The 12769-nt window shown below is 36.9% G+C and overlaps 1 protein-coding gene across 2 annotated transcripts in view; it reads left to right on the forward strand.

The window, feature by feature from the left end:
• The window catches only part of BEND6 (BEN domain containing 6), a 63376-nt gene that overhangs the window by 28704 nt on the left and 21903 nt on the right, over positions 1–12769 (forward strand). The window contains exons 3-4 of one of the 2 annotated variants that reach the window (XM_007095546.3): positions 8382–8417; positions 10241–10418. In XM_007095546.3, the coding sequence (XP_007095608.1) occupies positions 8382–8417; positions 10241–10418 (214 nt within the window). The remainder of the gene's footprint in view (positions 1–8381; positions 8418–10240; positions 10419–12769) is intronic. The other variant, XM_007095547.3, reaches the window with a different exon arrangement.

Below are 12769 nucleotides of genomic sequence, written 5' to 3' on the forward strand. Positions count from 1 at the left end.
TGGTTTTTTTAGTCTATTCTAGAGGGTTTCCTGTTCTGTTCTTATCGATTTGCACAAATACCATTTCTACTGAAGAAATTTAGTCTCTTATGGTTTTTGTTTTTGCAAATATCTTCTCCAAATCTGATATTTGTCTATTAATTTTATATTTTCCATTGATGTTTACAAATAGATTTGCTTTTGCCTCATTTCATTTATTTCTTTTAGGAATTTGCTAAAAATGGTAAGAACTAGGCCACAGATTCTAATTTTTTCAAATTTCTCCATAGATTTATGGCATCCTTCAGTTTTCAAAAAAAAAAATCTTTCATTTTTATTTAGCTAAATCCATAATTTTTTTTCCTGTAGGATTTATATAGCTAATGTGAGTACATTAACTACTTGCCTACATATGATAATAGTAATTCTCATTAGCCTTATATATATTATATATGTCACATAGATGCATATATATAATAATGAAATACATGCACATATACATATACTTGTATATTTATAAAATAAGGAATGAGGTTGAATGTATACATTATAAATCATGCAAAAATGTAATTGTATTTTCTATAACTGATCCTACTGGGCTTTCATTTCTCCATCCCTGCTTAACAAGAAAGAAAAAAGCTTCAACTTGCTTATTCACAGTGAATTACATTTAGAGTTTTCTAGTTTTTAAAAGTCCCTTTGAACTATTAGTATTTTAGTTTTAGTCACTTCCAGGTCCTTTGAGGGTTCTGTTGGCACAGCAGGTAAAGTTTGCCATCCTGGCACCCACTGCCATACTCTTGTTTATTCTTTTTTTCATCTTGGTAAGTGTACTCTTTAATCTCCTTCACTGATTTCACCCATCCCCCCACTCACCTCCTCTCTGGTAACCAACAGTTTGTTCTCTATAGTTAAAAGTCTGTTTCTTGGTTTCTATCTCTCACTTTTTTTCCCCTTTGCTCATTTGTTTTGTTTCTTAAATCCCACAAATGAGTGAAATCATATTGTATTTGTCATTCTCTGACTGACTTATATTATACTAACTCCATCCATGTCATTGCAAATGGCAAGATTTCATTCTTTTTTATGCCTGAATAGTATTCGTTGTGTATATATACCACATCTTATTTTTTATTCATCTATCAGTGGACACTTAAGCGGCTTCCATAATTTGCCTATTGTAAATAATCCTACAGTAAACAGGGATGCATGTATCCCTTTGATTAGTGTTTTTGTATGCTTTGGGTAAAAGCCCAGTAGTATGATTACTGGATTATAGGGTAGCTCTGTTTTTAATTTTTTCAGGAAACCCCATACTGATTCCACAGTGGCTGTACCAGTTTGCATTCCCACCAATGGTACACAAGTGTTCCTTTTTCTCCACATCCTCATCAATACTTGTTGCTTCTAGTGTTTTTGATTTTAGCCATTCTGGCAGGTGTGAGGTAATATCTCATTGTAGTTTTGATTTGCATTTCCCTGATGATGAGTGATGTTGATCATCTTTTCATGTGTTTATTGGCCATCTGTATGTCTTCTTTGGAGAAATATCTGTTTATGTCTTCTGCCCATTTTTAATTGGATTATTTCTTTTGGGGGTGTTGAGTTGTATAAATTATTTTTTCTTTTATTATTATTATTTTTTAGAGAGAAATCAAGTGGGGAAGAGAGAGAGAGAGATATCAAATTTTAGGCAGGTTACGTGTTCAATGTGGAGCCCGACACAAGGTTCAATCCCATGACCCTGGAATCATGACCTGAGCCAAAATCAAGAGTCAGGTGCTCAATCAACTGAGCCAGGCACTCCTATACTATAAGTTCTTTATATATTTTGGATACTAACTCATTATTGAATATGTCATTTGCACATGCCTTCTACCATTTAGTAGGCTGCCTTTTCATTTTGTTGACTGTTTCTTTCGCTGTGCAGAAACTTTTTTATTTTGTAGCCCTGACAGTTTGTTTTTGCTTTTATTTCCCTTGTCACAGGAAAAAATGTTGCTATGGCCAATGTCAGAGAAATTACAGGCTGTACTGTCTTCCAGGATTTTTATGGCTTTAGGTCTCACGTTTAAGTCTTTAATCTAATTTTGAGTTTGTTTTTGTGTATGGTGAAAATGAGTGGCCTAGTCTCATTGTTTTGCATGTGGCTTCTTCAACACCATTTGTTGAAGAGATGGTCTTTTTTCCATCGTATATTCTTTCTTCCTTTGTCGAAGATTAATTGACCATATAACTGAGGGGTTATTTCTGGGTTTACTCTTCTATTCCATTGATACATGTGTCTAGTTTTAAATGTCAGTACCATACTGTTTTAATTACTAGAACATTGTAATAATAACTTGAAGTCTGGAATTGCGATAATTCCAGTTTTATTTTTATTTTTCATGATTGCTTTTGGGGCATTTGGGTATCTCAGTTGGTTGAGCATCTGCCTTCAGCTCAGGTCATGATCCCGCAGTTCATGAGTTAGAGCCCCACATGGGGCACACTGTTGTCAGTGCAGAGCTCACTTAGGATCCTCTGTCCACCTGTCTCTGCCCCTCCCCTGTTTGCACTCACTCAAAAGTACATAAACATTAAAAAAAAATTTCTTTGGCCATTCAAGGTCTTTTGTGGTTCCATACAGATTTTAGGATTGTTCTAGTTCTGTAAAAAATGCTTTTGGCATTTTGATAGGGATTGTATTAAATCTGTAGATTCTTTGGGTAGTATGGACATTTTAACAATATTTTGTTTCTCCAACCCATGAGCATGGAATGTCTTTCCATTTGTCTGCATCATCTTGAATGTCTTTCATCAGTGTTCTATAGTTTTTAGAGTACAGGTCTTTTACTTCTTTGGTTAAGTTTATACCTAGATATTTTATTGTTTTTGTCGCAATTATACATGGGATTGTTTTCTCTTTTTTTTAATGTTTATTTTTGAAAGAGAAAAAGACAAAGTATGAATGGAGGAAGGTCAGAGAGAGAGGGAGACTCAGAATCCAAAGCAGGCTCCAAGCTGTCAGCACAAAGCCCCGTGTGGGGCTTGAACCACGAACCGTGAGATCATGACCTGAGCTGAAGTCGGAAGCTCAACCGACTGAGTCACCCAGGTGCCTCTCTTTTTTTTTTAAGTTGATTTATTTTGAGGGGTGCGTGGGTGGCTCAGTGGGTTAAGGTCCAAATTCAGCTCAAGTCATGATATTGTGGTTTGTGAGTTTGAGCCCCGCTTCAGGCTCTGTACTGACAGCTCAGAGCTTGGACCCTGCTTCAGATTCTGTGTGTCCCCCTCTCTCTGCCCATCCCATTTTCATGCCCTGTCTTTCTCTGTCTCTCAATAATAAATATTTATTTATTTATTTTGAAAGAGACAGAAAGAATGTAAGTGGGAGGAGGGGCAGAGAGAGGGGGAGAATCCCAAGAAAACTCCACTCTGTCAGCACACAGCCCGACACGGGGCTTGAACCCACAAAACCTTGAGATCATGACCTGCGCCGAAATTAAGAGTCAGATGCTTAACTGACTGAGCCACCCAGCCACCTCTAGGATTGTTTTCTTAATTTCACTTTCTGCTGCTTCATTATTAGTGTACAGGAATGCAACAGATTTCTCTCCATTGATATCGTATCCTGCAACTTCATGAATTCATTTATCAGTTGTAGTAGTTTTTTGGTAGTCTTGAAAGTATTCTATAAATAGTATCATGTCATCTGCAAATAGTGAGAGCTTTACTTCTTCCTTACCAATGTGGTTGCCTTTTAATTTTTTATGTTGTCCAATTGCTGTGGCTAGGACTTCCAGTACTATGTTGAATAAAAGTGGTGAGAGCAGATATCCTTGTCTTTTTCCTGACCTTAGGAGAAAAGCTCTCAGTTTTTCACCATTGAATATGATGTTGGATGTGTGTTTTTCATATAAGCCCTTTATTATGTTGGGGTTACCCTCTAGATCTATTTTGCAGAGGGTTTTTATCATGAATGGATGCTGTACTTTGTCAAATGCTTTTTCTGCATCTATTGAAATGATCCTATTATTCTTTCTCTTATTGATGTGATGTATCATGTTGATTGTTTCACAAGTATTGAACCACTCCTACATCCTGGGAATAAACCCACTTGATTGTGGTGAATGACTTTTTTAATGTATCACTGGATTCAGCTTGCTAATATTTTGTTGAAGATTCATGACAGATATTGGCCTGTAGTTCTCTTTTTCTGTGGTGTCTTTATGTGGTTTTGGAATCAGGATAATACTGGCCTTGTAGAATGAATTTCATGTTTCCTTTCCTCTTCATCTTTTGGAATAGTTTGAGAAAAATAGGTATAAACTCTTCTTTAAATGTTTGGTAGAATTTGCCTGTGAAGCCATCTGTTCCTGGACTCTTGTTTTTTGGGAGTTTTTAATTACTGATTCAATTTCATTCCTGGTAATTTGCCTGAACAGACCAATTCTTTCTTTAGCTTTGGTAGGTTATGTGTCTAGTAATTTATCCATTTCTTCTAGGTTGTCCAATTTGTTGGCATATAGGTTTTCATAATCTATTACACTTGTTTCTATTTCTGTGGTAATGGTTGATATTTATCCTCTTTAATTAGTGATTTTTTAAATGTTTATTCATTTTTGAGACAGAAAGACAGAGCACAAGCAGGGGAGGGGCAGAGGGTGAGGAAGAGCACAGAATCTGCGGCAGGCTCCAGGCTCTGAGCTGTTAGCACAGAGCCTGAGGTGGGGCTCAAACTCACGAATCGCAGGATCATGAACTGAGCCAAAGATGAACACTTAACCAAACGAACCACCCAGGTGCCCCCTCATTAGTAATTTTGTTTATTTGGGTTCTTTTTTTTTTTTTAATGAGTCCGTATAGGGGTTTATCAATTTGGTTGATCTTTTCAAAGAACAAGCTCCTGGCTTCATTGATCTGTTCTATTGGAGTTTTTTTACTTTCTATACCACTTATTTCTGCTCTAATCTTTTTTTTTTCATTGATGTCCTTTTTTTCTTTCTTTTTTCTTTTTTAAATTTTTTTAATATGAAATTTATTGTCAAACTGGTTTCCATACAACACTCAGTGCTCATCCCAACAGGTGCCCTCCTCAATGCCCATCACCCACCCCTCCCTCCTTCCCACCCCCCATCAACCCTTAGTTTATTCTCAGTTTTTAAGAATCTTTTATGGTTTGGCTCTCTGCCTCTCTAACTTTTTTTTTCTTCCCCTCCCCCATGGTCTTCTGTTAAGTTTCTCAGGATCCACATAAGAGTGAAAACATATGGTATCTGTCTTTCTCTGTATGACTTATTTCATTTAACATAACACTCTCCAGTTCCATCCATGTTGCTACAAAGGCCATATTTCATTCTTTCTTATTGCCAAGTAGTATTCCATTGTGTATATAAACCACAATTTCCTTATCCATTCATCAGCTGATGGACATTTAGGCTTTTTCCATAATTTGGCTATTGTTGAAAGTGCTGCTATAAACATTGGGGTACAAGTCCCCCTATGCATCAGCATTCCTGTATCCCTTGGGTAAATTCCTAGCAGTGCTATTGCTGGGTCATAGGGTAGATCTATTTTTAATTTTTTGAGGAACCTCCACACTGTTTGCCAGGGCGGCTGCATCAGTTTGCATTCCCACCAACAGTGCAAGAGGGTTCCCGTTTCTCCACATCCTCTCCAGCATCTATAATCCCCTGATTTGTTCATTTTAGCCACTCTGACTGGCGTGAGGTCATATCTCAGTGTGGTTTTGATTTGTATTTCCCTGATGAGGAGTGACGTTGTCTGCTCTAATCTTTATTACATCCCTCCTTTTCCTGGATTTGGGGTTTTGTCTGTTCTTCTTTTCTAGCTCCTTTAGATGTAAGGTTAGGTTGTTTATTTGAGATTTTTCTTGCTTCTTGAGGTAGGCCTGTATTGCTATAAACTTCCCTCTTAACACCACTTTTGCTACATCCCAAAGATTTTGGACCATTGCATTTTCATTTTCACTTGTTTTCATGTAATTTTTTATTTTTTCTTTTATTTATTAGCTGACCCATTCATTTTTTAGTAGCATGTTATTTAACCTCTATGTATGTGTGCTCTTTCCAGATTTTTTCTTTTGGTTGATTTCTAGTTTCATAGCATTGTGGTCAGAAAAGATGCATGGTATGACTTTGATTTTCTTTTTATTTTATTGAGACTTGTTTTGTGGCCTAATATGTGCTCTATTCTGGAGAATATTCTATGCACACTTGGAAAGAATGTGAATACTGCCATTTTAGAATAGAATGTTCTGAATATGTCTGTTAAACACATCTAGTCCAGGGTGTCATTCAAAGCCACTGTTTCCTTATTGATTTTTTGTTTGGATGATCTGTCCATCATAATATAAGTGGGGTGTTACATTAGTTACCATAGTAGTCCCCTACTATTATTCTATTACTATTGATTATTTACTTTATGTTTTCTATTAAATGTTTTATGTATTTGGGTGTTCTGATCTTGAATGCATAATTATTTACAATTGTATCCTTTTGTTGAATTGTCCCCATTATTATTGTATAGTGTCCTCTTTGTCTCTTGTTCCAGTTTTTGTTTTAAAATCTATTTTGTCCTATATAAGTATTGCTACCCTGGCTTTCTTTTGACATCCATTTGCATGATAAATGTTTCTCCATCCCCTCACTTTCTTTGCTGTTGTTATTGTTGTTGTATAAGAGAGGCACAGAGGGGCAGAGAGAGAGGGAGAGAGGGAGAGAGGGAGAGAGAAGTGGGTCTCACCTGAAGTGGGGCTCATGTTCACCTGAAGTGGAGCTTGAGCTTACCTGATGTGGGAATCAAACTCACGAACGATAAGATCATGACCTGAGCCAGAGTCAGATGCTTAACTGACTGAGCCACCCAGGTGCCCTCCATCCCCTCACTTTCAATCTGCAGGTGTCTTTTTTTTTTAAAGAAGAGACTTTTTAATTTTTTGTATTTTTAAATGTTTATTTATTTATTTTGAGAGAGAGAGAAGATGAGCAAAGTAGGGGCAGAGAGGGAAGGAAAGAGAGAATCCCAAACAGGCTCCAAGCCCAGCATGGAGGAGCCAACACTGGGCCTCAGTCCCATGACCACGAGATCATGACCTCAGCCAATATCAAGAGTCAGATGCTTAACCAACTGAGGTACCCAGGCACCCCTGAAATGAGTCTTTTATAGGCAGAAAATAGATGGGTCTTGTTTTTTATCCATTCTGTCACCCTATGTCTTTTGATTGGAGTGTTTAGTCCCTTTACATTCAAAGTAATGATTAATTGATATGTATTTATTGTCACTTTTTTTTTCTACTTCTTTGTAGTTGTTCCTATAGATTTTCTCTGATCCTTTCTTCTCTTGCTCTCTTTCATGGTTTGTTGCCTTTCTTTAGTGATATACTCGGATACCTTTCTCTTTATTCCTTGCATATTTCCTGGTTTTTTATTTGTGGTTACCACTAGGTTTTTATATAACATCTTCTGCATAGAGTAGTCTATATTAGGTTGATGATTGCTTAAGTTTGAAACAATTTCTTACTCCTCCCCAACGTTTTAGGTATATAGTGTCATATTCTACATCCTTTCATTTTATGAATACCTTTGACTGGTTTTTACAGAAATACTTACTTTTACTGCTCTTGTATATTTTACTTTTCATACTCTCCTTTATGGTCTTTCCTTTATATTCAAAGGAATATTTCTTGAAGGCTTGTTTAGTAGTCATGAACTCTTTTATTTTTTGTCTGAGAAACTTTTTATTTCTCCTTCGATTTTGTATGATACTCTCTGATAGAGTTTTCTTAGCTACAGCTTTTTCTTTTCAGGAGTTTGAATGTATCATTCCACTTCCTGCTGTCCTGCAAAGTTTCTGCTGAAAAATCCACTGATAGCCTTATGGAGTTTCCCTTGTATGTAACTGTCTTCCTTTCTCCTGCTGCTTTAAAATGTTTTTCTTTATCATTACTTTTTACCATTTTAATTACTATGTGTCTTGGTATGGACCTTGTTGGGTTGAATTTGGGGGCTTAGGGGGAATCTCTGTGCTTTCTGGATCTAGATATCAGTTTCCTTCCCCAGATTAGGGAAGTTTTCAGCTATTATTTCTTCAAGTAAATTTTCTGCCTTCTTTTCTCTCTCTTCTTCCTCTGAGATCTCTATAACGTGAATGGTATTATGCTTGAGGGGGTCATTGAGTTCCCTAAGACTATTCTCAATTTGAACAAAAGGAAGGAAAGAAAATGAGCTTTTCTTAGCAAAATTAGTTTTTGCTCAGCTTGGTTACTCTCCATTACTTTGTCTTCCAGGTCATTAATTCATTCCTCGCTTCATCTAGACTGCTATTTATTCCATCAAATGTATTTTAAATTTCAATTATTTTGGTCTTGATCTGATTTTTTTTTTATCTCTGTGTTAAAGGTCTCACTGATGTCCTGCCCTCTTTTCTCAAGTCCAGTGAGTATCTTTATGATCATTACTTTATTATTTTATCTATCTATCTATCTATCTATCTATCTATCTATTTTTAGAGAGATTGAGAGAGCATGCATAGGGGAGAGGGACAGAAGGAGTAAGAGAGAGAATCCCAAGCAGGCTCCATGTTCAGCACAGACACAGGGCTTGATCCTACGATACTGGAATCATAACCTAAGCTCAAATCAAAAGTCAGATGCTCAACTGACTAAGCCACCCAGGCACCCCTTATCATTACTTTAAAATCTCTATCAGACATACTACTCATATCCATTTTGCTTAGGTCCCTTGCTAGTATTTGTTCCTTTTCTTTCCTTTGGGAGATATTCTTGCATCTCCTCATTTTGTTTAACTCTCTGTGTCTGTTTTTCTGTGTTAGAAAACTCAGCTACTTCTCTTGCCATTTACAATAATAACGTTACAAAGAAGAGGTCCTCTATTGCTCTGTAGTGCAGTGTTCCCTATTCCCCAGGGCCTAACACTTCAAGGAGTCTCCTATGTGTGTTGCATGTGCTCTGCTGTTGAATCTTGGCCTTTTCTTCCTTCAGTCCAGTTGTCTGCAAAAGTTTTCTTTGCCTACTGTGGGCATTGTTTGGTCCCTAGCAGGAGTGGGGCCCACTGCCACCTTCTAAAAGGTTCTGGAATTGTGTGGTCTCTCTGTCTACACACTGAACTATTTCTGTTTCACCAGTTTCCTCAGCACTTACCTGTTTCCTGACAAGGACAAAGGGACCATTTGGATTCTCCAGCTGCTTTGTAAGAACTCTGGAGAGTCTGGCTGCTCTCTCTGGTCCAACTGTCTAGATACTAACATTGGCCATTTCAGATTTATGACCCTGAGAAATACCATGTTGACATGATGCTAATGCTGGACATCATGCCTCTTTGGGGAGTTTTTAATGCACTTAGAGGGAAGGAGCCAATCCTGTTGCTCTAAGATTGCCCCTCATTTATCTGGATGTTTCTAACATATACCCTTACCCCGTGATCTTTCTCCCTTCCCCTCAAATAGTGGGGTCAGGAAGAGCAAAGACACTTGAATCTGATTTCCTGCCATTCCAGCTACTTATTCCCTAGGCTCCTCCTAGCACCAGAATGTCTCTTCCTTTCCTGTACAACAGAAACTTTCTTTATGTCATACCTTTATCTCTTATATTCTAAAGTTTATTTTTAAAAACTTTATACTCCAGCCTTTTAGGTTTGGATCTTTATAAATTCACTACCAAGGCAAATTTGGTAATTTGAGGAAATCCTTTTCTGTCTCAACACAGCCTGTGTTTTGCAACTCAAATGTGTATGTTTCAGAGTATTGTCTTGCTATTGATCTTAAAAATTATTTTTAAAACTAAAAGGAAAGCATGAATGTTTTGTTCTAGGTGAATCTTCTCTCTCTTTTCTCTGATGCAATAAACACCCAAATTTCTAACAGTCTCAACAGAGAGACTGTGAGTGAAGAGTTAGGGGAAAAATGGAGGGTGGAGATGAATTACAAATATTTGAGTGGCAGTCTGGTTGATCCTTCTCTGTTATACTATTTTCCTACTTTATATTCTTCCCTGAAGTTAGACAGAATCCTGATTTTTGCTATGTGAGAGATGTGTGCATGAAACTTTGATGTCTTACCTTTTTCTGAGCTCTCCTGGAGAGAGGAAGACAAAGCTGAGGCTAGTTCACTAGGTAAGACATCTGTAGCAGGAAATGCCCAGGAGATGAGGGTTTTGTAGGTCCCTTCAGCACACAGAACATGGGATAAACCATTAAAGTCACTTTGAAGCTTTTTTTGTTGTGCCTGCCTTGTATTTTAGAGAGACCCATATTCAGGAAATGCCTTTCTGCCTGGTGAGAGCTCCAGTGAGGAAGAAGAGCCTTTAGCAGAATTGTCAAAGGAGGAATTGTGCACGAAAATAAAAAGCCTGAAACAAAAACTAACAAACACCCGGAAAGAAAACAGCCGACTTCGACAGTCTTTGGTCATGCTTCAAGGTAAACTTTGAGAAAACTGACATTTTTAGATGAAAGGGAAAATATATGATAAATGAAAATTATTGCAAATCACCTGTCAAGAATGAAAAAGAAAATCACTACCTTAGAGAAAAAAATCAAACATCACATTTAAAAAAAATCTGTGATTTTCTAAGCACTCTATTGAAGCCTTTAGTTTATAGCTTAGAAAATTTTAGATTATTCCTACAAAATACCAAATGTTGTATTCACTTAATAACATTCAGTGGATACTTACTGAGCATTTAATAGAGGCTACTCACTGTGGTAGGCCCCAGAAAGAAAAGATTACTAAGACAGAACAAATACACTAAGGTGTTTATGATGTATTGATCTCATTCCCCTCTGCCAGGGAAAGCACTAGAAAATGAGGCCTGTTATGATCCATTACAGAATTACTGGAATTAAAGATCCCATATATTAAATCGTAGTTTTGGAATTGGGAATAGTGGTTTGAGAAAATAATCACATTCCATTGAAGACTGATAAATGAGAAAGATCTATCTTTGCAAATTAAAAACCACTTGGTATAATGCCTTCCGTATGGTCTTATATTGTATTTAAGTATTTATTTTTCAAAAATTATGTTTTCCATTTACAGTTCAGCACCAGGCACTATTTTGTGCTGCTGAATATTTGGCAATCATATGCTATGGTGGGCAGCATCTTGTTGTAAAACTGTAAATACACAGAACATTTTGAAAATAAATCCCTCTGGCTTCTGCACAAAATGAGTGCAAATAACACAAGGAAGAAAGTGAAGAAGGACCACTCTCTAACAGTACTGCAGTCATCCAGACTAACATGATGGCAGCCTAGCCCAGGGTGATAGCATGGATGCAAAGAGGATAGTTCCACATATTTTTGGAGGCAGAAATGATCAGAGACAGATAAAACATGGTGATGAGCTAGATTTACAAAGTAATGACTCACATGCTTTCCTAAGTATATTTATTAAATTGAAGACTTCATAATTTTATATAGAAACAGCTACATCTTAAATGTGTTTATTGCATCACCAAGCCATTATCTCTTTATTTTTTCGACTTTAAATATTGAATTTTTGTAACCAATGTTTTTTTCTGGTGAGGTTTTTGCAAATTTCAAAGAATAGATAATTTTCATTTTTATTTAATCTGTTCCAGAACTTAGAGTATGATTAAAAGCTAGTTTATAAACATAGCATAAATTGCTGGTTCAAAGTATTGATTTTTGAGTTACAGACTTTACTTTGAATCCCATCTCTGCTTATTAGCTATACAACTTTGGCCATGTCACTTTCCTGGGCCCTCGGCCCCACCTTCAATCTTCTTATCTACAAAATGGGGATGAGGGTAATCTGTCATGTCCTTCCTGCTATGAAGATTAAAAGAGATCATTGGAAGAAATGCTTTCCCCAGAGCACATGATAGGTGGTCAGTAATGGCATTTATTATTATTATTGTCTCTGTTTTTATCAACACCGGAACTTGACACATAAAGCCTAAAAAGAAAATTATTAGACCAATCTTTGTTACACATTTAGATGAGAAAATTCTAAATGAGAGAGTAGCAAATGAGTCTCAATAGTATATGAAAGGAATCACTATGACCAGTTTTTTCTCTCTCCCATACTCCCAAATGCCATTTCATTTTCTTCTCTCTCTGCCAATTTCTCACACCTCCTCCCATATCCTTGCTTTCAGGTGATGACTTTACTTCCAACTTCAGTGTGAAATTGGAGGATATGAAAGAGACTGTCATCTCCCTGCACACATGCTTTATTTATTTATTTTTTTTATATTTTAAGTAAGGATCTCTGCCCAACTTGGAGCTTGAATCCATGACCTCAAGATCAAGAGTTCCATGCTCTACCAACTGAGTCAGCTGGATGCCCTATCCTTGCACCCATCCTTAATGCTTCACTCTCTCCTGTCACTCATGATGACCCATCCTCTTGTAGGGCCAAAGGCAGTATCTGTGCATCAGATACCATCCTCTTTTACCTAAGAACAGAGCTCTGGAGGTTCTCCCTGCTCTCTGCTACAAGATAAAATTTTCTTCCTCTAATGAATCATTCCCATTAAAATCAGACATACCATTATTTCTCCCATTTAAAAAACAAAACAAAACAAAACCCCTTTCAGGCATTTTGCTTTTCCACCTTCCACCCTATTTGTCTCCTTCCCTTTAGAGGAAGAACTCCCTAAATGACTTGACACTACACACTGTGTTCAGTTTTTCCCCTTTTATTCTCTCTGGCTCCACTTTAATTAGCTCCTTTTCCTTCTATTGTAACTTCTTTTCTCTTGATCAGCAATAACCTCCATATATAAGCTTGCTAGTAACAAAGT

This window comes from Panthera tigris, chromosome B2, assembly GCF_018350195.1.
Source record: "Panthera tigris isolate Pti1 chromosome B2, P.tigris_Pti1_mat1.1, whole genome shotgun sequence".
In the NCBI taxonomy this organism is placed as follows: domain Eukaryota; kingdom Metazoa; phylum Chordata; class Mammalia; order Carnivora; family Felidae; genus Panthera; species Panthera tigris.